Genomic DNA, 23,709 nt, shown 5'->3' with positions numbered 1-23,709 from the left:
GGAATTTGTAAATATAGTTAAATCCAGATTTTGATACTTGGTGAGGTTCTCCACCTTCACCTCATCCTCGGCTATATATCCGGCAGCACACAAACTTTTAACCACGGGAGACATCTCCCGTCACGCAGGGTGCAGTCGCGCCTCCACAGATCTCCAGTATCAGCTCTTGATACTGGTAATGGCTCGAAAGGGCCACCACTTACGGGCTATTCATGCCCGTGCCACCTCTTGGGTGGCTTAATCTTCATCAATCAATCAATCAACTTTTAACCACGGGAGACATATCTCCCGTCACGCAGGGTGCAGTCGCGCCTCCACAGATCTCTAGTATCATCTATTGTTACTGGTAATGGCTCAAAAGGGCCACCACTTACGGGCTATTCATGCCCGTGCCACCTCTTGGGTGGCTTAATCTTCATCAGTCAACTTTTAACAATTCGAACGCTGCCTTTGATAATGTTGACAAGGGTCAGTGATACCCATCTCTGAGCGTTAGGACATAATAATAAATTGTAAAATGGACTTTGTAAAGTTAATTTTTCAACTTACAAATAAGAGAAGATGACTTGGGGCTTTCTCTTGATATTTACTGCACCTCATGAATGAGTGCCATGAGGATACGTGCAGAGTACCGGCACTGAGGCTAGACAAGCTGGGAGACACTAACACCATCCATAGCTTTGTCTGTACAAGACCACTCATTGAACTATTGGGGGTTATTGTCCCTAGCGACCCATAGTTCATTATTTAACTCATCTCTTAGGGGGGGGGGGGGGAAGAAGAGCACTCAAAGAACAAATGTGACTGGGGATTATAGGAACACATATGCATGAAAGTTAGTTAAATATGTGAATTAACATGTAACACATACAAGGAGCAAAAGCAAGAGGCCCAACGAGCCACAGTGTAGGACAGAAGACAGGAGATGCTCCTACGCTCAAAGGGAACCACATATTACTCCAAGTTACAAATGCCAAGACAGTATTCTCCAGTTTAAAATTTGACAGGAAAAATCTAAAGAAACAATGAGGGTGACACACAAATCACAACAGGGGGTCTCGTAGCCTGGTGGATAGCGCGCAGGACTTGTAATTCTGTGGCGCGGGTTCGATTCCCGCACGAGGCAGAAACAAATGGGCAAAGTTTCTTTCACCCTGAATGCCCCTGTTACCTAGCAGTAAATAGGTACCTGGGTGTTAGTCAGCTGTCACGGGCTGCTTCCTGGGGGTGGAGGCCTGGTCGAGGACCGGGCCGCGGGGACACTAAAAGCCCCGAAATCATCTCGAGATAACCTCAAGATAACCCTGTGATGCATCAATTGAAATCCACACGGCTCTTGTGGATTTGTTCATTTAATGCGGGGGGGGGGGACCTTTAACAAGCCGTCTGCTTCCTGTCCCGGTCGAGGCCGCTAGAGATGGTTGCTCTGAGGTAAAGTCAGATAAATACATGTTTAGGATTCTAGTGTAGAGAGTAAGAGGCGCTGCTCCAGCTGGTATACGAGCACAAGTAAGGGTGACCCTCACTAACTTAGACGTGTGATTAGATGGCGGCGCTGTGATAACATTCCGGGCTCACTATAGCCCGTGCTACATGGACATGTCATCCTGAGTAGCTAAATCTATAACAACAACAACAACATGTGATAACACTCGCTCCCACCACCGATTTGATCTGGGATCTTCTTGAGATGGTTATCTTGAGATGATTTCTGGGCTTAGCTTCCCCGCGGTCCGGTCCTCGACCAGGCCTCCTTTTTGTTACACACCCCAAGGAAGCAGCCCCTACCAGCTGTCTATCTCCCAGGTATCTATTTACTGCTAGGTACCAGGGGCATCAGGGTGAAAGAAACTGCCCATTTGTTTCCGCTTTTGATAAAGAAAGAGGCTAAAGGAAGAACTGGACAAAAATATCAAAATGATCTGACAAGTGGCTTCTAAAGTTCAGTTCCAGTAAATGCAAGGAAATGGGTATGGGTGTTGGGAAAAGGAGGAGGGGGGGGGGGGGGAACAAGTCACCACGTGTGAGTAAAGCAACTTTATAATGTGGAGCTGGAGAACACGGCAAGCCAGACATCTCTCCCAAGTCACACACACAAATTTGGTAACATCAGTGCAAATGTAATATTGGACGGATATTCATATTTCTTTTTTTTTCCCCCGTTTGTCAGATGCTGGCTGGTAAAGACACCCAGACCAGGCGATACCTGGAGCATACCTGAAGAGGGTTTCAAGAGTTGTTCTACTCCCAGAGCCCGGCCTGGGAGTGGGGTGGGGGGGGGTGGGGGGGGGGGCATGCTCGATAGGGTGTCGCTGGTAACAGCAGAGCTGGTAAGCCCGATTCTGTGAGCAAACATATTGGAGCTCTTGTGAATATTGGTTCCGCGACAAAAGAAAAAAAATCCAAATAAGTTTAGTAATTGCAGGCGAGAACATTGAGTGTGGGGGGGAGAGGGGGCACTTAAGTGTTGGTGAAGGGGGGGGGGGAGGGGGGGATCACATCACATATGCAGGTTGCCATGGTGAACAATGTGTTACACCACGCCACCCACATTGTTGCCATAGTGAACCTGTCCTCCTGCCTCCCCCCGCCCTCCCCAATGCGCTCCCCTACTTCACTATCTCAAGTGTTACTCCACCCCCCCCCCATCATTCCCCTCCCCCTCACACCTGTTATTTGTTCTCGCACTTTGCTCCTCCTCCTCCTCCATCCCCTCTTCTCCAGTCTGCTTTACTCCTGGTCTTTGTGTCCTCTCTCTCTCCCCATTCTCTTGACCCTGGTTCCCCCTCCCTCTTGACCCTGGCCTCTACCCCCTCCCTCTCGACCCTGGCCTCTACCCCCTCCCTCTCGACCCTGGCCTCTACCCCCTCCCTCTCGACCCTGGCCTCTACCCCCTCCCTCTCGACCCTGGCCTCTACCCCCTCCCTCTCGACCCTGGCCTCTACCCCCTCCCTCTCGACCCTGGCCTCTACCCCCTCCCTCTCGACCCTGGCCTCTACCCCCTCCCTCTCGACCCTGGCCTCTACCCCCTCCCTCTCGACCCTGGCCTCTACCCCCTCCCTCTCGACCCTGGCCTCTACCCCCTCCCTCTCGACCCTGGCCTCTACCCCCTCCCTCTCGACCCTGGCCTCTACCCCCTCCCTCTCGACCCTGGCCTCTACCCCCTCCCTCTCGACCCTGGCCTCTACCCCCTCCCTCTCGACCCTGGCCTCTACCCCCTCCCTCTCGACCCTGGCCTCTACCCCCTCCCTCTCGACCCTGGCCTCTACCCCCTCCCTCTCGTCCCTGGCCTCTACCCCCTCCCTCTCGTCCCTGGCCTCTACCCCCTCCCTCTCGACCCTGGCCTCTACCCCCTCCCTCTCGACCCTGGCCTCCCTCCTCCCTCTCGACCCTGGCCTCCCTCCTCCCTCTCGACCCTGGCCTCCCCTTCCTTCACTACTCATTCGTGGACTTGGCAGGCTTAGCTTATGACTACTGCAACAGTAGTACCATGTGTTTCATTCCACTGACTTTAGAAGTCACTGTTTTCCCACTACTTACAGGCATTGGTCATCTAGTCCGCCCCAAAGTTGCTCGCTGCAGTCCGCCCCAAAGTTGCTCGCTGCAGTATGCTAGTTCTCGATTTCTTCGCCTAGTGACAACTAGATTGACTGCTGATGACTCTTTGGCCTAAGAGGAAACCACAGGATTAATCACGTCTTCATTAATAGGCCGAATCTTCCCAGGCTGTGGGTGGACATCATTGATTAGCTTCACGCTTGTCTCGGTACCTAATTCTTTTCCAAACTGCAATTGGTAGACCCTAACATCTTTTGTTCAATATTTCATGCAGGCAAATTACATGTGAAGCGTATAGGAGTAGAGGTAAACGTGTTTTAGGTCCGTGTCTCATCCACAAGAGGTGTGTGGATTCTGGTAATGTTTCAGTAATAAATATTTTGTCCTTGATTTTCAACAATGCAAATGTAAATATAGGCTAAGTAATATTCATATTTTTTGTACGAAGTAAGATCATTATTTGTATTGTGTTTCGACAGGAGAGCAACAGACTTGTGGAAGCTGTGGCCGGGGTGAGCACCACCATCACTACTACCACTACTACAACCACAACCACTACCACCAGCACCACCACCTCCACCTGCATGCTGGCTGACCTCCACCACCACCAGCCCTCCACTACCTCCCAGTCCTCCTCGCCCTCGTCGTCGCCTCCACCATCCTTGTCTCCACAGTCGTCGTCGTCGTCGTCAGGGCCCCGCACCGATGACGAGCTCACGTCTCTCTCCTGGTTGCAGGACTCCAACCTCCTTCGTGGTTAGTATTTCTGCCTTGTTATTACTCGGGACCATGACCATTCATGCAGCTACCCTGAACTACGTGGGGTCCATGACCATTCATGCAGCTCACTGAACTACGTGGGGTCCATGACCATTCATGCAGCTACACTGAACTACGTGGGGTCCATGACCATTCATGCAGCTACCCTGAACTACGTGGGGTCCATGACCATTCATGCAGCTACACTGAACTACGTGGGGTCCATGACCATTCATGCAGCTACACTGAACTACGTGGGGTCCATGACCATTCATGCAGCTACCCTGAACTACGTGGGGTCCATGACCATTCATGCAGCTACACTGAACTACGTGGGGTCCATGACCATTCATGCAGCTACACTGAACTACGTGGGGACCATGACCATTCATGCAGCTACACTGAACTACGTGAGGACCATGACCATTCATGCAGCTACACTGAACTACGTGAGGACCATGACCATTCATGCAGCTACCCTGAACTACGTGGGGTCCATGACCATTCATGCAGCTACACTGAACTACGTGAGGGCCATGACCATGCATGCAGTACTTTCATAAGGTTATGAAGATATCACTAAGAAAACTGGAGGAATGGGTTACCAGGATATCATGAAGGTCACGAGAGTGGATACAGTAATTGCAAAGCTCCAGTTGCCTCATACTGGCAGGTTTGAAAGGTCAAATGACCAGACATTCTAAAATGTACTGTTTCAGGGCATACACACATTATTACACATGAAGTACTCAGGATTGGGAGATTAGTCACCTGCCGCAGGTGACGGTAACCCAACATGATCCTGGCAATTGCTATGTTGAGCTGTCTGCTGGACTGTTTATGCTACCCATATATAGGCCATTCTTAAAGTTTGTAAATATTTTTTGTTGTGCTCTCAAGCACCTTCACACACTGTGGGCCAGCCCTCACTCCCCACACACTGTGGGCCAGCCCTCACTCCCCACACACTGTGGGCCAGCCCTCACTCCCCACACACTGTGGGCCAGCCCTCACTCCCCACACACTGTGGGTCAGCCCTCACTCCCCACACACTGTGGGTCAGCCCTCACTCCCCACACACTGTGGGCCAGCCCTCACTCCCCACACACTGTGGGCCAGCCCTCACTCCCCACACACTGTGGGCCAGCCCTCCATCCATTTTCAGTGTGACGTAAGCAGTGCAGCATCTCCAGCTTTCCTCATAATTGTTGCCAAATTTCATCTGCCTTTCTGGTAGTAATATTGAGGTGGGATGGCAGGGGGGGGGAAGGGAGCGTGACGTGAGCTATTGAGGTGGTGCCGATATGCCTCGGTGACAGACTTGTGCTAGTTAGTGCAGTGTTGGCTCTCCTGGTGTTCTGCTTGTCTCTTGAAGTTTGGTATGCTTGATGCCCTAATGATGGTCCTTCTCCAGTTATCTTGAGAGGTTATCTTGAGATGATTTCGGGGCTTTAGTGTCCCCGCGGCCCGGTCCTCGACCAGACCTCCACCCCCAGGAAGCAGCCCGTGACAGCTGACTAACACCCAGGTACCTATTTTACTGCTAGGTAACAGGGGCATAGGGTGAAAGAAACTCTGCCCATTGTTTCTCGCCGGCGCCTGGGATCGAACCCAGGACCACAGGATCACAAGTCCCGCGTGCTGTCCGCTCGGCCGACCGGCTCCAGTGATGAGAGGAGGGGTGTGGCCGCCTCTTCCCCAATTTCTCCTCCCTTGCTCCACCCCCCCTCCTTACCCCTGGCCTTGTTCCTCCTTTTCCCTGGCCTCACCCTTCCTCTCCCCTTATCTCACCCCTCCTTCCCCCCTGGCTTCAGCCTCTCCCCTTATCTCACCCCCTCCTTCCCCCCTGGCTTCAGCCTCTCCTTCTCACTAGCCTCACCCCTCCTTACCACTGACTTCACCCCTCCTCCTTTGGCCTCCTGGGGAAGGTTAGTAGTTCAACCTTACACAGCTCAATAAAAGCCTAATATGTATGTATGCACTGGCTGTCTGTTCCCTTGCAAAATGAACTATTATTATTATTTTTAATAATAATAATAATAGTAAGAGCACCTGTGCCCGTGCTCCCAGGTGACTGCCTCATGGGTGAGGTGAGAGGAATAACCCACACAAGTGCGTGATTAGTGGCATTGTTATTTTGTGAGTGCGAGTATTTGGGGAAATTGTAATGGTAGTAGACAGTTGGGGCATTTACATCTGTAACTGTCATTTTACCCTTCAGTAGCCTCCCTCTCCTACCTCTGTGCAGTGTAAAGATCAGATTATATATTGATAGAGTGGGCAGACTTGTCATTTCACCATCAATTCATTGATCGTAACTTGGTGACGGTGGCTGTATGTGATAGTCTGTTGCTGCCACAGTGGTGTGGTGGGGTGAGGCCTCTTTCATGGGGTCTTCCATTTGTTTTCTTGTTTACATTGTCAGCCAGGCATACACCAACTACAGTATTTGCTTTGTCTATAGAGCAAGTATTTTTATAATTATGTTTGGATGCCCACAAAGATGGATATTAATGAAAGTTATCTACTACAATAATACAATAATTTGCACAAGTGGGAGAGGAGGGGGGGTTGTATTGTGGGGTTATGTATTGTGGTATGGAGAGGTAGTAATAAATATATATATATATAGTGGAGTGTGCTGCTCCTAAGGGAAGGGGAGAGGGTAGGTGTTGAGGATTTATGACTACGTCCCTCAGGTGCAGTTAGAAATGGGTGGGGGGGGGGGTCCTTGGGACAGGTATGACCTGAGGCACAGGAATGGCATGGGTCCATAATGTGGTGGTTTGGTGAGCATGATGTGGGTGTAGAGAGGGTATTGATGTGGTGAAGGTTGTGTAGTTGAGTGGGGTCATGAAGCCACAGTCATGAAGCAGTCTCTCATTGCATATTTTGTATCCAGTACTGTTTAATCTAACTTTTGTTTCCATATATTGTACTGAATTAAATTATATAATAATTCTAAAGGTAATATTTGTGTTGGTGTAGGCACAGCACTGTCTCCCGTCAAGATGAGCCAAGGGATGGCAGGAGGTGCAGCTGAAGGCGCGGAGGTAGTAAAGGCGGAATCGCCCACGAGTGACTATGGTGATGAGTCTTCTGATGCCCTGGAGCCTGGAGAGCTGACCCTCAACGACCAGCCCCACACCCAGCCCTCGCGCTCTCAGCCCATACCATACAACCCTCAGGTGTGGCAGCTTGACCTCCAAGGTTTCTTCTTTTCTTCATTTCCATATTCCCTTTCCCATCTCATCATCCTTCCTACTACTACTACTATTCTTTCTCCTTGTCTTTCTCTATCCCCCCATCCTTGTTTTTCTCTTTTCTGTTATTTACAGTATTTGTTATGTAATACATTAGGGCACAATCGACTTGAGAATGGTCCAGGACGGATCAAAACGTTGTTGTCCCTTCACTTTCTAGTGTGGTTTAGTCAACAATACATTAGGATCTTTGGCAAACCTCCAAGAGGCTAATAACCTAATTTCTGTTCATGGCTCATTAACACACTGCCATCCCTTCTTCCCTCTCTCCCTTCATCCTCCACACCTCTCTCTCTTTCTCTCTGCTTAACTTTCTTTTTTCTTTTAAGACACTTGATGTACATAACAATTGTACATAGCAGTTTATACATCTGAGTACACCACTCTTGCATTTTGTGCACTGTTTCTTTCTGGGTATAATTGCTTGATTATTTTAAATTAACTATTTGAGAGATTCCAATGATAATGTTTATTTGTGGCCAGCGGGGGGGGTTGCACGTGGCTACATATAGGGAGTGTTGTCTTGTGTGTGGAGTTGTAGGCCTTCTTATGTGTGGTATCTGGCACAGTTTGTTTTCTTTTGGGTAGTTTCACTTTGATAGGACTATTGAAATTGAAATAAATGTATTTAGATATAAATGCACATAGCAATAAGTTAGCTCTAGCCATTCTCACCCTTGTTCAAAATGTCTTCACATATTTACACACATCACAAACAATTGACAGAGGATTTTGGTACTGGTAATAGTTGCTAGAGGATGATAATGGTACCTACATTATTACACTGCAGATTTTTTATCAATATTTTCTTTTCCAGGTACATGTAAATGCAAAACCACCATATTCATTTTCGTGTCTCATCTTCATGGCCATTGAGGACTCCACCAATAAAGCCCTGCCAGTTAAGGATATCTATGCCTGGATTTTGGACCACTTTCCCTACTTCAGGAATGCCCCCACTGGATGGAAAAATTCAGTTAGACACAATCTCTCTCTCAATAAATGTTTTCGCAAGGTGGAGAAGGCACCAGTAAGTTTGAATAGCTAATTTTTATGATTTTCTCATAATTCCTACTTATATTTGTCATTCAATATAAACCATTCAAGTACCTAATAATTACTTCTATATTTATAATTTATAAGATTAATTTGCACTTGCCTGTTACTTTCATAATCTCGATCTGCTCTTCTCTCTCGCGCAGCTAAACTTGAGCATTGTGTTGTGTATTATTAACCCATGTTCGTGCTACCACCATGGCAGTAGTTCTTATCTACCATTTCTTTCCCATTTCTCTATAAAACTCATTTGATTTCTTATTCTTCTCAAAGACCAGGGACCAGATTCACGAAGCAGTTACGCAAGTACTTGCGAACGTGTACATCTTTCTTCAATCTTCGACAGCTTTGGTTACATTTATTAAACAGTTTACAAACATGAAAACTTCCCAATCAACTGTTGTTATTGTTATAAAGAGCATCCTGGTGTTTCAGAGCTCATTAACTGTAAAATAATTGTAAACAAGGCCGACTAAGGTTGAGAAAAGATGTACAGGTTTGAAAGTGCTTGTGTAACTGCTTCGTGAATCTGGCCCCTGGACTTTTCTACCCTCTTAAAAATGTACTTAAGTACTTTGGCTACTTACTGTGCACAGTACTTTCAAAAATGTCTCTTCAGTTTCATGTTTTACTAATGTGCAGACATTCCGTCCTGGGTGTCTCCAGACTTGTATCTCTCTTTTTTTTTAAATGCTGTAGTTTATTTTTGTTTTTGTAAACTATATAGTTGTAATTACATTTTGTCTTTGCCATGAGAGAGCATAGTAATAAAAGAACCATCAGAAGGCCTCTTTGCCATACAAAGCTGTAGCTCTTTATAAAAATACAACCCACTCACACTCTTTATCTTTATTGTTCATTTGTTTACTTTCAGAATTTGGGCAAGGGCTCATTATGGATGGTTGATCCAGCTTATCGTCCTAACCTCCTGCAGGCATTGAGCAAGACGCCCTTTCATCCGTATTCCAATCTGGATCGTATCTACATGGTTTCTACCAAGGCTGCTTATAACAGGCCAGTGCTGTATAGGTGGGTCACGCAATGATCCTACCATTTTCTTTTGAAGTTGTAAATTAATAGATCACTATTTCTGCTTAGCAGTGCCAACTGTTTCTTCTTGACACTGCCAGCCGTTTCTTCTTGGCACTGCCAGCCGTTTCTTCTTGGCACTGCCAGCCGTTTCCACTTGGCACTGCCAGCCGTTTCCACTTGGCACTGCCAGCCGTTTCCACTTGGCACTGCCAGCCGTTTCCACTTGGCACTGCCAGCCGTTTCCACTTGGCACTGCCAGCCGTTTCCACTTGGCACTGCCAGCCGTTTCCACTTGGCACTGCCAGCCGTTTCCACTTGGCACTGCCAGCCGTTTCCACTTGGCAGTGTTTAAAATTTCAAATTTTTTTATAAAAGAAAAAAAGAACCTTGGCTTAATCACTAATGGAAGTTTGTATTTACCATCCTGTGAAATAATGGACAGGTTCAGTGTGTACAGTGAAATCTCTGATCAGTAAATTAATTAGGACTGGACTTGTTCCATTAAATAAAGCTATCCAGTAAATGGAGTTAAAAGTTTTATATTTAGATGTATAGTAGAGTAATGTATAGCTTGATACCTGCTTGACGGGGTTCTAGGAGTTCTTCTACTCCTCAAGCCCGGCCCGAGGCCAGGCTTGAGACAAGAAACATGAAAAGTCGCTGAAAGAATTAAATGTCATTTGCAAGCCGAGCTTGCACTCCTAATGATGGTAGAGCATGGTCGGGGGGGATAAAGATGATGAGGAGGATTTGGGGTATTGAAAAGAAGATGAGGATGAAAACATTGCTGGTACTTCTTCTTTCATCCTAACTCTCTCATGCCCTTGTAAAATACCAACCAGGACTAATTGAATAGTGCAGGACAATCTCTCTCTCATCCCTCCTATCTGACTTTGTCTATGAATTATTTTGTGTACATGTATAATTAGCCCCATTTTATGTAAACTGTGAAGTTAGGGTCTTTCTGTTGGGCTGGCTATCAAGAATTGTTGGTTTTTACCAAAATGCTGTTTGTATTAATATTTAAACTATTCCTTAACTTGGTATGTTCTTGAAGTCTCAATAGTTCCTGTGTAACTGTTTTGTTGACTGATGTTACAGGCAGCTTGGCGAGACAATAGGTGGTCAAGGAAGTGTTGCAAGAACTGCAGTGAGTGTCGAGAGTCCTGTTGTTAGCCCCTCTAAACCTGCGGGAGCAAATATTCCCAATCCTGAACTGTTCCCGTACCTTGCACGTCGTTTGGGGTCATCAGCAGTAGGAGGATTTGGCAGTTTTGGGAGCACAGGCACAGGAGCAGCAGCACCAGGTGTGCAAAGTGAGGATGTTGATGCAGCAGCAGCCATGTTGGCCCTCAAACATGGCTCACGGATTGTTACACCGGCTAGTGGTAAGCACCTTTGTTTTTCCTTATTCTATTTGTTTTTCAGGCTCCCTCGGTCATCTCAATTATTTAAGCTGGCTTTCCCTATGTGAAACTGGATATAGAAAGCCAAAAATTTAAGACTCCAGGGTTAGAGTATTGCATACCAAAAAATATTTTATTGTAACGTTAGAACAAATATAATATTTATCAAAAATAATATTCAAAATTGCAGGTACCATACTTCGGTATGGCAAGAAGACAGTCAAATTTCCCCCAGGGGAAAAAAATATATATAAAATTATTACTGGAGTGAACAATATGGAAGAAAATGCAGAATAGAACCAGTGAAGAGTAGGGGTGCCATAGGCATAATCATAGAACACTGTATAAACATCAGAGGTCCACGGTTGTTCAATACCCTCCCAGTGAGCATAAGAAATATTGCCGGGACATCCGTGGACGTCTTCAAGAGAAAACTGGATAGTTTTCTTCAAGGAGTGCCGGACCAACCGGGCTGTGGTGGGTACGTGGGAATGCGGGCCACTCCAAGCAACAGCCTGGTGGACCAAACTCTCACAAGTCAAGCCTGGCCTCGGGCCGGGCTTAGGGAGTAGAAGAACTCCCAGAACCCCGTCAAGCAGGTATTGGAAATTAAAAAGAAATATTTTAAGTTATAGAAAATATACTGTATAGTAATTTTGGAAAGTTTTAATTAAGCAATCTAGTTGCCATAAAATAGGTGTTTGGAGATAAGGACAAGTAAATAATTATCAAAAGAAAGCACCAAGATGGGTAGACTATGTTGCACCATCAGTGTTGCTAAAGGTTATTCAAAAACTACTATCATCGAGGATGCCAATATGAGAACAAAAGCACATAAGGCAAGCAGTATCGAAGGTATCAGATTTGCCAAGGATTTTCTTGGGGGGGGGGGGGACAAATGACCTTGATGGATATTAGGAAAGGAAGATGAAAGATTGTCCTGAAAAATCATGGCATTTCTCAAGGTGCATGACTAAGTGGGACAATGTAGGTTGGACAATAGGGAGCAGGGTGGCATTCTATTAAATGCCCACAAGTTAAGTGTGTATGGCCAATATGTAACCTAGCCAAAATCATTTCCCACCATCTATTACAATGGTAGGAGGTACCTTACCTTGAGGTTACCTTGAGGTGCTTCCGGGGCTTAGCGTCCCCGCGGCCCTGTCGTCGACCAGGCCTCCTGGTTGCTGGACTGATCAACCAGGCTGTTGGACATGATTGCTCGCAGCCTGACGTATGAGTCACAGCCTGGTTGATCAGGTATCCTTTGGAGGTGCTTATCCAGTTCTCTCTTGAACACTGTGAGGGGTTTGGCAGTTATGCCCCTTATGTGTAGAGGAAGCGTTAATGGGATAAGCGGAAGCGGAAGGTAGGTTAATGGGATAAATTACTTTAAAGAGTGCATAGTTCATTACCTGTAACCACAGACCAATGATTCTGCTAGCGGTCTCGGAGTGAGGAATGAATGACTTGATAGAAATCTGAATAAGAAATGCCTCTTGGAAATGGGGCAAGTGCAGACAGCCTCCCTAGCAGCAGTGTTCTCTTGTTCATTTAAGGTAATACCAATATGGCCGGGAACCCAGCAAAACTCGGCCGACTTAAATCTGCTAGAGATGAGAAACAGCCAATGTTGAATTTCAACCACCGCAGGATGCATTGGGTTAAATGACTCCAGGGCCATGAGGGCACTGTGGGAGTCAACCACAGTGACAAAGGAATGGTGGCGTCGGAAAAGCAGTTGACGAAGTGTATACAATGTTACATAAAGTTCTGCCATGAAAATACTAGTCTAAAGAGACAGGTGGCACATATAAGTTTGGTCAGGAAAGACAATGGAGTAGCCTACACTGACGGAAGACTTAGACCTGTCTGCGAAGAGGGCAATGGAGCATAAGTGCAAAGAAAAGTTTTCAAGGAAAAGGTGTTTCATAACCATAGGAGGGGTAGAAATCTTTACCATGTGAGTCAAGGTCTTGCAAAACTTTGTAAGTGGGATTCTCCATGGGGGCAAAGATGGAACGAGGAGAGATTGCTAATATGAATTGAGAGGGAATCTTGCAAGCGAGACATCCGTATGGAAAAAGGAAGGTGATGAAAGGGAAGAGGTCCCATGTGAGGGGTAACAGTCAAAGCACAGCATAAGCAAGAGAGAGGATGTTGCATGGACCAAATTCACTCTCATTGGTTCTAAAATTCTACAAAAATTGTGAAATAAAACGGCATTGTGTGTATGTGGAGCATTCAGTTACTTCCCTTGGTTAACTGCACAGATAACAGGTCATCTTCCCATAATAATTGGGCTTCTGATGACTAATGACCTACCTTGAACACAGGACTAGAATCTGTCTTCCTCAGAAGTGAAGGGGATCATTGGGATCAGATGAACCTACAACCAATACTCTCCTCTTATTTCTTTTTTTTTCTCCTCTGCCTTTTGTCATATGCTTAAATAAAAATCAGTATTTTAATTAGATTTTACCAGTATTATACTATGAGTATTGCCTTGCTGTTGGCTGGAACAACAGAGATACTATTGCCAAGACAAGTACTAAGTACATAGAAAGTGAGGATACCTACCTAGATCTCCTTAATGCTGATAATGTCAGTTTTAAGAATTCTTTATCAAGTTAAGATTTAAATCCTTAGCATGTTTTGCCTTGTTATGCCCTTCAAGTCTGACGTTATTTGGAGTATATTAATTGACCTTCTTCCTTACAGAATCTTACTCCCAGCTGAGGGATGGGAAAGACACCTCTGTTTTATATGAAGAAAGTAGAAAAAGAAAGAGGAAAAGAAAACATACGGAGGTGTGTAACTTGTGGTTTGTCTCTGATTAAGTTTGCGTTTGGTTTATATTAGTAGTGTGGTAGTTGCATTGCTAGAAGTAATAAATGTATTGTAATATTTGTGTTGTAGGAGTGTTTGTTGTAATTTAGTAGAAGTTGTATTGCTAGAAGTATTGTGTGTTGTAGGCATGTTTGTTGTATTTTCGTACTACAGTATAGTAGTTGAATTGGAACAGAAAGCTATACAAGAGATAACCAAAAAAAATCCAAAATAAATCTCCAGATAAGTAAAATCAAAATAAAAAAAACCCTCCAGTATTGAACCTATACATAAAGTGAAGGTTCATACACAGAGAATGACAAAGAAATCGGCTAAATCCTAAAACAGTACGAGGCTGTGTTTAGCAACTCCCCCATTAGACAACATGAAAATTGAAGATTCGGAAATCATCTTTATAAATGATATCCAAAACCCTGACAGCATAACTTACATAAACATGAGCACAGCAAACTTTGCGAAAGAAATTGATAACGTGCCCATGTGCTTAGCCCTGGGTCTCAATTCCTGGAATTCCATATTTATAAAGAACTGTGAAGTACAAGTAGCAAGAGTACTCGGTTTAATAGGAAGAAAAAGCTTGGATGTAAAGCAGATGCCAGAATCACTTACATGATCAGATTTATTTCCACTAGAGATTTAAGTATGAATCAAATCCCCAGTTATATGTAAAACAATGAACATCACAACCAAAGTCAACATAAATTTAGAGCAGGCCTTTTGCAATTACTAAATTGCTGTAACAAAATCAGGGAAGCCTTAGAAGAAAAGTAAAATGCAGAAACAGGGTTGCTGGTTTGTGGAACGGATTACAGTGTAACATAGTAGATGCAGGATCACTTTATTATTTGAAGCATAGGTTAGGAATGTACATAAATGAGTTTGGGTGAATGTAAGTAGGAGCTGCCTTGTTTGGGTCAATAGGCCTTGTGCAGTTTTCTTAGTTGTTACCTGGTATGTTATGTTCTTGTGTTTAATGTTTGTTATAATAATATTGAATAGTGTTTGTTGTTTTGTGTTGTAGTAAAGCATAGTGATATTATATGAAATGCAGTAAGGCTAAAAAAAAACAACTTTGTTCATATCTATGATTATAAGTTTAACAAAAGTTTATTTTCAAGGTTGGAGATGCACGCATGATGGTGATTAGCTCCTCCCCTAGTGAAGACCATTCATACACATCAGTGGACGGGGATGACGACTACACTGCTGATCCTGCTCCTCTACAAACTATGCATAATTCCTCAGACCCTCATGTTCATCTCTCACCACCCAAGAAAGCCAACCATTCTCCAACTTCAAGTGTAGATGAAGCATTTTCAGACGATTCATATGATAGTGATGTTGCCAGGTTAGTATGGCTCTTTGAATTGTGTACATGATTTCATATCTGTGAATTAGCAAAATGTGCAATGATCTTTCATGTTAGCTAACACTATAGGCCCTCAATTATGATTATGTGAAGGTCGAATCTGAATTTACCATATAGAAAAAATAGTGATGGATTCACTGGCATTTATCATCATCTTGCTCTGAGTGAAAAATTCTTAAGAGGTTTTTCCTGTAGTCAGCTAAGAGAGTACTGTATAAGCTCGCTTATTTAAATTATATGGGAAGGCCCCTCCCCCCTTACCAGATAAGCCGAACATGCGGATGATCAGAATTTTTACCGGGGAAGTTCAAAAAGTAAAAATATGCAACATTTTTTGTACCACAACCAACATACAGTAATTTGAATTGCCACACACACAATAATTTAAAAATATTCAAGTACAGTACTGTAATTAATTTGAACAGAAACTTGAGCTTACCTTGTTGTGGTTAGTCTTGATTCGTGCTGCATGCAATATTGTTCAGTAATGTACGGTATATCTTTAAGTAAGGTACTATACAGTGTAGTTCTTAAAAATTTATGCAACATAATCTAACACTAAAATTACTGTACAAGTACACGAGCTTGGCAAGATCAGTTTTGAAAGCCAGCTACTGAAGTCGCACTGGTTGAAGGCTCTTGGCTTGCTTGTGAGGCTTCACAGGTTGAAGGGCCTTTGGTTGCCGTTCTTACAAAATAAGAATCATGTTTAACTTGCCTCCTGTGTTCAATGGCCTCTTTTTGTCCAGCTCTTTGGTTCACCTCGGGTGCTGATTCATGTTTCTAACATCTGGATTAGAACAGTTGGGCAAAAAATTAATTAGCATGTCAACGGAAAACATGAGTAAACTGTTCTTTGTCAATGTTGTACTCAACATGGTTATGTGAACAAGCATCTTTACATACAGTTTTTATCACAGGGGCTGGTGGCTGAGTGGGCAGCGCTCGGGGTTCATAGTCCCAAGGGTCCGGGTTCGAACCCCGGTACCGGCAAAAACAAATGGGCAGAGTTTCTTTCACCCTGATGCCTGTTACCTATTTACCAGTATATGTATAAGTAGGTAACAGGGGCATTAAGGGTAACAGGTACTCCCAGGTACCTATTTATCAGTAAAAAAGTACCTGGAAGTTAGACAGCTGCTACAGGCTGGTTCGTGTATGTGTGTACACCTAGTTGTACTCGCCTAGTTATGCTTGCGGGGGAATTGAGCTCTGGCTGACTTTTTGGTCTCACCTCTCAACTGTCAATCAACTGATGTACAGGTTCCTGAGCCTATTGGGCTCTCATATCTACACTTGAAACTGTATGGAGTCAGCCTCCACCACATCACTGCCTAATGCATTCCATTTGTCAACTACTCTGACACTGAAAAAGTTTCTAATATCTCTGGCTCTTTTGGGCACTCAATTTCCACCTGTGTCCCCTAGTGCGTGTGACCCTTATGTTAAATAGCCTGACTTTATCTACCCTATCAATTCCCTTTAGAATCTTGTATGTGGTGATTGTCCCCCCTAACTCTTCTGTCGTCCAGCGACGTGAGATTTAATTTCCATAGTCTTTAATCGTAGCTCATACTCCTCAGTTTAGGTACTAGTCTGGTGGAAGGCCTTTGAACCTTTTCCAGTTTAATCTTATGCTTGACTAAATTAGGACTCCATGCTGGAGCTGCATACTCCAAGATTGGTCTGACATGTGGTATACAAAGTTCTGAATGATTCCTTACACAAGTTTTTAAAGGCCGTTCTTATGTTGGCCAACTTGGCAAATGACACTGATGTTATTCTCTTGATATGGGCTTTGGGGGACAGGTCTGGCGTGATATCAACCTCTAAGTGTGTCTGTCTCTCTCTCAGAAATGATCACAAATGATGTGGTGATGTGTTAAAAAAAAAAAAAAAAAAAAAAAAAAGTGGAAAGGTGGATGGATTGACAGTTGAGAGGCGGGCCGAAAGAACCAGAGCCCTTTCCTCGCAAGTACAACTAGGTGAATACAGTAGTACTGTAATTACACTTTTAAGAATTTGATGTATCTAGCAGGATCTCTGTTCCAATGTCTCCAGATAAAATCAAAGCTTGTATCAAGTGTATATTCAGGGAGAAAGAATACAGCAAAAGGAAGATAGGGAACAAATATTTGTACGAATATTTCATATTTGTATTGATATGCCAACATGGTGACAAAGCTATAGTTTGTGATCATCATCTCATGATCAAACCATATATAAATTATGTAAGCTCTGTGTATAAGCTAAGCCTATGAGTGGTGACCAAAAGCTAGATGTAATTTTGAAATATTTTGCTTGTGCTACTTTGAATTATTGAATAATGATTGCACTGTGTGTGTGCGCGTATTTAAAAAAAAAAGTCTACCTCTCATTTTTTATACTATACATAATAATTCATATCAAGAGCGAGTGCTTTGGAATTTTGGATGTACTGTACTCGTTAATGACATTCTTACTTTGAATTATTAAATAATGTTTGCACTGTGTGTGTGTGTGCGAATTTAAAAAGTCTACCTCTCATTTTTTATACTATACATAATAATTCATATCAAGAGTGAGTGCTTTGGAATTTTGGATGTACTGTACTTGGTAATGACATTCCACTCACTTTATCCCTCAGTGAAGCATCGCAAGCTGATATGCGTCAGCTGGTAGAGGGTGCAGATGCACTACTCAATCTAGCAGCTGTAGCGACTTCCCTTGCATCACAACGCAGTCGTGAAGGAGGTTCCATAACACCCAGTTATCGCTCTCACCGCCCAGACAATTGTACCCCCTCTCGTCTTGGTAAAGTGCACATTTTAAAACAATCATCTGCCAAATTGACACCATCTAAGGGTAGTAAAAACAAGGCAGTGCTACCCCACAATAATAATACAATCATCAATAACAATAACAAAGTGTTGAAAGTTAAAAAGTTTAGTGGAGCTCAAGGTCGTAGTGCTCATAGGCATCAACTTCCAAATTCGCATTAGGAAAATATTGAATATTTTATGAAAATGACTTCAGATGCCTGTGGATGTCTGCAGAGAGATGCAGGTTCTATTAAATGTCACAGCTTGTGGTCCAGAAGAGTACCAGGTGCACATAAAGTAGACCTCAAGTGTCTATAATGAATCAAGAAAGTGACTAACTAGTATGCAAAGTACTGCAATGCATCTTATGCAATTTAGTGGTTGAAGTTGATATATGTTTTTGTACATTTTTTCATAATGCTTTGTAAATACAGTTACTTAAGGTGCATAAGAAACACTTGCAGTCAGAGTTGTTAGTATTGTAGATACTGAACTTTCCTATTGTTGTTTAGCTTTCCTTGATTTGTTGGCATACTTTAAGCATTAAGCTTGGCATTGTGTCAGCTCTTTAGCCCTCTGTTGAAGCATTAATGGAGGAGTTTGTTATAAGCACTGTGATTAATTACTCAAGTTTTCTGTCTAGTGCCAGTTTCTTGTGGTACTGTACACTACAGATTTATTTTGTAGTATTCTTAAATTTCTTTTATTGACTTCTTGACTGCAGAGCCAATAGACTAAAGATAGCAATAATTTATGTTTACAATGTTTATATAAACACACATGAATCACCTTGCACTAGTCTTCTCTGATTTCCTTCTAACTTGAATGGAAATTTAATTTGCATATGCAATAATTCTGGCTTGTGTATGCACTACATGCATTATTAAAGAGCAATACTGTTTATACACTAGCTGACGTGTTATTTTATAAATTGTTTGAATATACTTGGTATAAGCCTGTAATATATATCCAGATATACTTTATTGTACATATATAAGCTGTCAAATGAGATTAAGAATATATTTGTTCTTGTTTAATCTGTAAATGTTCTCCTAGTTTCAGAAGTTATGAATTAGCTACTTGGCCTGATTAATCTCACAGATTAGCTTAAATATGCAGGAGGGGGAGAAGAGAGCATTATACAAAATAGATTTCAAGAGCTGAGATTTGGACCTTATTTTCAGTATACTGTACTGCGTGTTACGCAGGTAATACAAAACTAACTAAAAATTAACTGTGATAACTATGTATATACATGTACTGTAGCCTTGCATTATTTATATGGTCGAATTGTGATTAATATATATATATGTTTTTAAGTAGAATATTTCTGTACTGTGGAAGTTAATTGCAATATGTTGTTTGTATTGCTTCATCAATCTTAATCATATTGTTATTTTCCAGTGAAAAAATTTATTAAAATAGCTGTCTCAATTCTTATTACTGTAAATGTGCACATTTGACTTGTAATATTTTGACATCAGTTTCAGGAAAAAATTGATTGTCACTTGGATAGAGGAATATGGCTCTAGAGTTTTCCTCCATATTTCATCAACTCTTTCCTTGCAAGTCATGAAATGCATATGAAAGCTTGAGCCATATTCTTCCATCATCTTAAAGATGCGACTATATTGCACCTATGTGCGTACGATCTGCTACGATGATATCAGGCCTGGTAGTTTACTGTTAAGTCCACCTGTGTCTTCCTTAAAATGTCAAATATATAATTAAGTATATAACAACTATTTAGAGTTATCATTGGTTACAAGAGAATAAGATATAAGTTTGTGATGTGTTCTGGTTTGTGCTGTAGTTTGGTACAGTTTAAAAATACAGTTTTGTTTCCATGGTATTAGCAAAACAAGGGTGTAATAAGTTGCAGTCAAGAGTCGAGGTGTTTAACACCAAGAGCGAGACACAACTGGGCTACCACCCAGGAGGGTGCCTTTATGTTCACCTTAGTTGTACTTTTCAGACAAAAAATGATTTTATAATGTGATATTAGAGTGCACCATAGTTTAAAAAAAAAAAAAGGAAAAAAAAAGAACTAATGTTCACTTTTATATTTTATGGTATTTGAATTTCTGAACACAGATGGGTCCATTATAGAGATTCATGTAATCAATTTCCTAAACATGTGCCAAAGGATTCACAAGATTTATATAATTTCTTTGGTTTTAATAAGCACACATGTCAGATGTGCCAAATAAGAGTGACAAAATAGCAAAGGCCGTACTAAGGCTGTAGATTCTTTCAGTTGGTGAATATAAGCCTTCTTTATCGAGATTAGTGTGTAGGCTTGTAGGGAGTGCATTCTGTTGGATGTGAGAGTTGGTTTACAAGCAATGATTAATAGTTGTCAGTATAAAATGCATATTATATAATATTTTGGGTAGTCTTTTGAACTAAAATAAAAATCTTTTGACATGTGTAGAAATTTTGAACTCTTTAAAAAATACTCTCAATTAGTAATAGATAAGTAATTATCACAATCTAATTTTTTTTTCCTCATTTATTTGTGGATAACACTCGGCAATGTCCGGATAGTACCCTTCTGAAATTTGGTGTTTTATGTAGGCAGCCGTTACATATTGGTAAAATGTTACCCGTTCTAAATGCATTCTTTTCTTTCCTTTAACACTTTTGCGCGGGAAAAATGCAGTATGGTGTCAAAAAATTATTAGAAGAATGTGCAGGAATGACGCATCAGTGTGTCAAAAATTTAAAACTACTTTATCTTATTGTATTGGTTAATGTTGTTCTTCCATTTGCCCTTATGTGCATATATCCCTTTAAAGCATTCTATTGGGAAGAATGATACTAAAATGAGCGCTGTAACACGAAAATGGATGTTATCAACCGAAAAAATGCTAAACATTTGTGAGTGAGATATGGGGGTGTAGAGGGTGGGCCAATGGGTGTTCACTCATGGGTAACACATGGCCTGTTTTTGGCTTGGCTGTGGGTGGGGTGCGCCACAGTTTTGGAGATTATATGCATATTTCCCTGTAGATAATTCTATTACAAACACATTGATAAGAAAATGAAAGACCTAGGATGAGAATTGAGGTGACCAAAGTGAGAAAGAGTACACACATTTTATTGCTCTTGTGCGCTCACAGGTAAAGCACGGCCAATTTCTCGGTTTGGTGCAGGTGATACGCTGGGCTTTAAGATATTTTTGGACATATATAGTCCTGTTGGGAATTCTATTGCGAACACATTGATACCAAAACTAAAAACTTGGACGAGAATTGAGGTGACAAAATTGAAAGAGTATACACTTTTCAGTATTAACGCGTGCTCACGTGAAATGCCCAGTCCACCTTGAAGTGGTCTGACGCTCATGCGCCTAAAGTGCAAAAGTGTTAATGTGATTTTTTAGTGCATTGTGACACTTGTGTTTGCTGCCTCTAACCTTTCTTAGCCTTGTTTGAAAGAAGGTACTGCCCAGTCCATTGTCAGCGATTGATCAGGCTGATTTGAGTGTTTGTCCTAATGAATCCATTTTAAGCTCTTAATTTTATTTAATATACTTAACAATTTGCTCAAGATATCTTGTTTAGGAAAGTATTTTGGCTTATATTACACAAGTTAAATGAGATATACTGTAATGTCATTGCAAACTTATAAAATCATTTTGACTTTAATTACCACATTATGTACAAAAAATCCTCGGTCTAGGTAATTATTATGCTAGCAAATTATCCGCATGGCATACTGTATGGCTAAATTTATATTTACATGGATGAGATTTTGTAGATAAATATTACAGAAGTAAAAATATGGAAGGTTATAACTGATGCCCAAGTTTTACTTACATGTTTATGTAACTGTGGGGGTGTGAGCCAACATGGTAGTGCAGCAGTCTTATAACATGAATAGTGAGCGTATTAAATCTGTGTATTTATATAGTTGTTACCGATTATCTTGGCAGTGAAAATCTTCACCAGAGTCTAACCTGAATAATTATATAAGATTGATTCTGATCAATGATCCTGATTAACTTGTATTCAGTGCTGCTCACTTTTCCCTATATTGTTCTTGTTACTTAAATAGAAATGTTAGAAAAACACATTGCTTGTGATTGTGTAATAAGAATCCAAATGGCAAGACTCCTTACAAGTATATATAATTTTGATAAGTTGTGCCTTAGCAAGTACATTCACTCGTGTCTCTAATAGTGCAATGGTTAAACGCGTAAATTACAGCTTGGCCACAATTGCATACATTTACACAGCCCTGTCATTTATAGTCAAATTCTTTACCCCTCCTCTTCTTGTAATCAACTTTCAGAAACATTTCAGTAGGCATTCACTTTTTCTTTGCCATTTCTTCTATTTGTTCCGAGTAATTATCAAAAGAAGGCACCAGTCTTCTAAAATCACTCATCACCTCTATAGTGGAATATTACAGATTTGATGGTTCTAAATCCACAGCTGGTGATAAAGATTAAGCCACCCAAGAGGTGGCACAGGCATGAATAGCCCATAACACAGCTGGTGTTGAACTGGCAGTTGTTTTTCCAGATACAATGCATGTATTTTCCTCTGGAATGCAACCCATCATCCAAAACGGATAGTATCTATAGCCAGTGGCATGTTACAACAAAATGCCAGTGGTAAGCAAATGGCTCAAGATGCATAAAGAAATCATTAACATGATGTATCAATTGGGGAATCTGTTGAAGCCATGGAGGATGATTTGAACCTGCACATTTGGTACTCCCAAGTACTGTATATGCCCTAACCAACTCTGGCACTACATGCACTAAAGCATTGCAACCTGGTATTCAACTGAATCCTCTATGGTACTTGAGGCTTCCAATAAAGCCCAACCAAGGTTTCATGCATTGGCCCCAAGTTCTTTCGCTGTTGAACAGAAGTTTTACCTGTAATGTTTTTTGCATTAATGCGATTTCTTTGCATTTTAAGAGAAGTGTTGCAGGTAGAACTCCTATACAACAGCCAAAGTGCTTGGGGGCAATGAATGAAACCACGATTGGGCTTCAATGGAAGCCTGAGGACCCCCTAGAGGATTTAGTTAAATCCCAGGTTACATTGCTTTTTGAGCATGTCATGGCTGAATTGGTTAGGGCATATACTTTAGAGTACCCAATGTGCATGTTCACATCATCCTCATGGCTTTAACAGATTTCCCCATTTCATTCATCTGGGCTCTTAGTTGACTCGAAGCACGGACCCCACGGGTGTGAGGCAGACGCCATCTGAGTAATCTTAATAAGGATTATTTCCTATTTCAATGGAAGTGTGGATGAAAATTTGGATTCCCCATTAATACATCATGTCTAGAAAGGGAGATGCTAGGGGCAGAGGGAAGTATGAAAGTGGAGAGTGAAAACTAGAAGCCCATTTGATTATTGGAAGTGCCAAGTAGAAGAGCAGGGGACAGGACAATGGAGAGTAGACTGGCAAGTTCCACAAGAAAATGTGGTCATGAAAAAGAATTTACCTTGGAGAAATGGGATGCTACCTACCAGGGCAGTGTAGGAGAAACTACGATCTGATACAGGAAAGTGTGCAGTGTTCCATGCAGTGCTCTCCCCGTTTTCAACAGGAGTGTCTTGCTGCATCAAACATTCTTCCCTGATGGTT

The 23,709-nt window shown here is 42.3% G+C and overlaps 1 protein-coding gene across 8 annotated transcripts in view; it reads left to right on the top strand.

The window, feature by feature from the left end:
- Positions 1–21,897, top strand: part of LOC123765868 (Checkpoint suppressor 1-like) — a 110,581-nt gene extending 88,684 nt beyond the window's left edge. For 4 of the 8 annotated variants that reach the window (XM_045754700.2, XM_045754699.2, XM_045754701.2 and 1 more), the window contains 8 exons: positions 4,038–4,314; positions 7,306–7,505; positions 8,398–8,610; positions 9,511–9,665; positions 10,770–11,056; positions 13,796–13,884; positions 15,043–15,272; positions 17,920–21,897. In XM_045754700.2, the coding sequence (XP_045610656.2) occupies positions 4,038–4,314; positions 7,306–7,505; positions 8,398–8,610; positions 9,511–9,665; positions 10,770–11,056; positions 13,796–13,884; positions 15,043–15,272; positions 17,920–18,274 (1,806 nt within the window). In that variant the 3' untranslated portion in view covers positions 18,275–21,897. The remainder of the gene's footprint in view (positions 1–4,037; positions 4,315–7,305; positions 7,506–8,397; positions 8,611–9,510; positions 9,666–10,769; positions 11,057–13,795; positions 13,885–15,042; positions 15,273–17,919) is intronic. The other 4 variants (XM_069337327.1, XM_069337326.1, XM_045754698.2 and 1 more) reach the window with 2 other exon arrangements.
- The last annotated feature ends 1,812 nt before the right edge of the window (positions 21,898–23,709 follow it).

The sequence above is a fragment of the Procambarus clarkii genome, chromosome 37 (assembly GCF_040958095.1).
Source record: "Procambarus clarkii isolate CNS0578487 chromosome 37, FALCON_Pclarkii_2.0, whole genome shotgun sequence".
NCBI classification, from domain to species: domain Eukaryota; kingdom Metazoa; phylum Arthropoda; class Malacostraca; order Decapoda; family Cambaridae; genus Procambarus; species Procambarus clarkii.
Note: the sequence above shows the minus strand (reverse complement) of the source record. Positions and strands in the feature narration are given on the sequence as shown.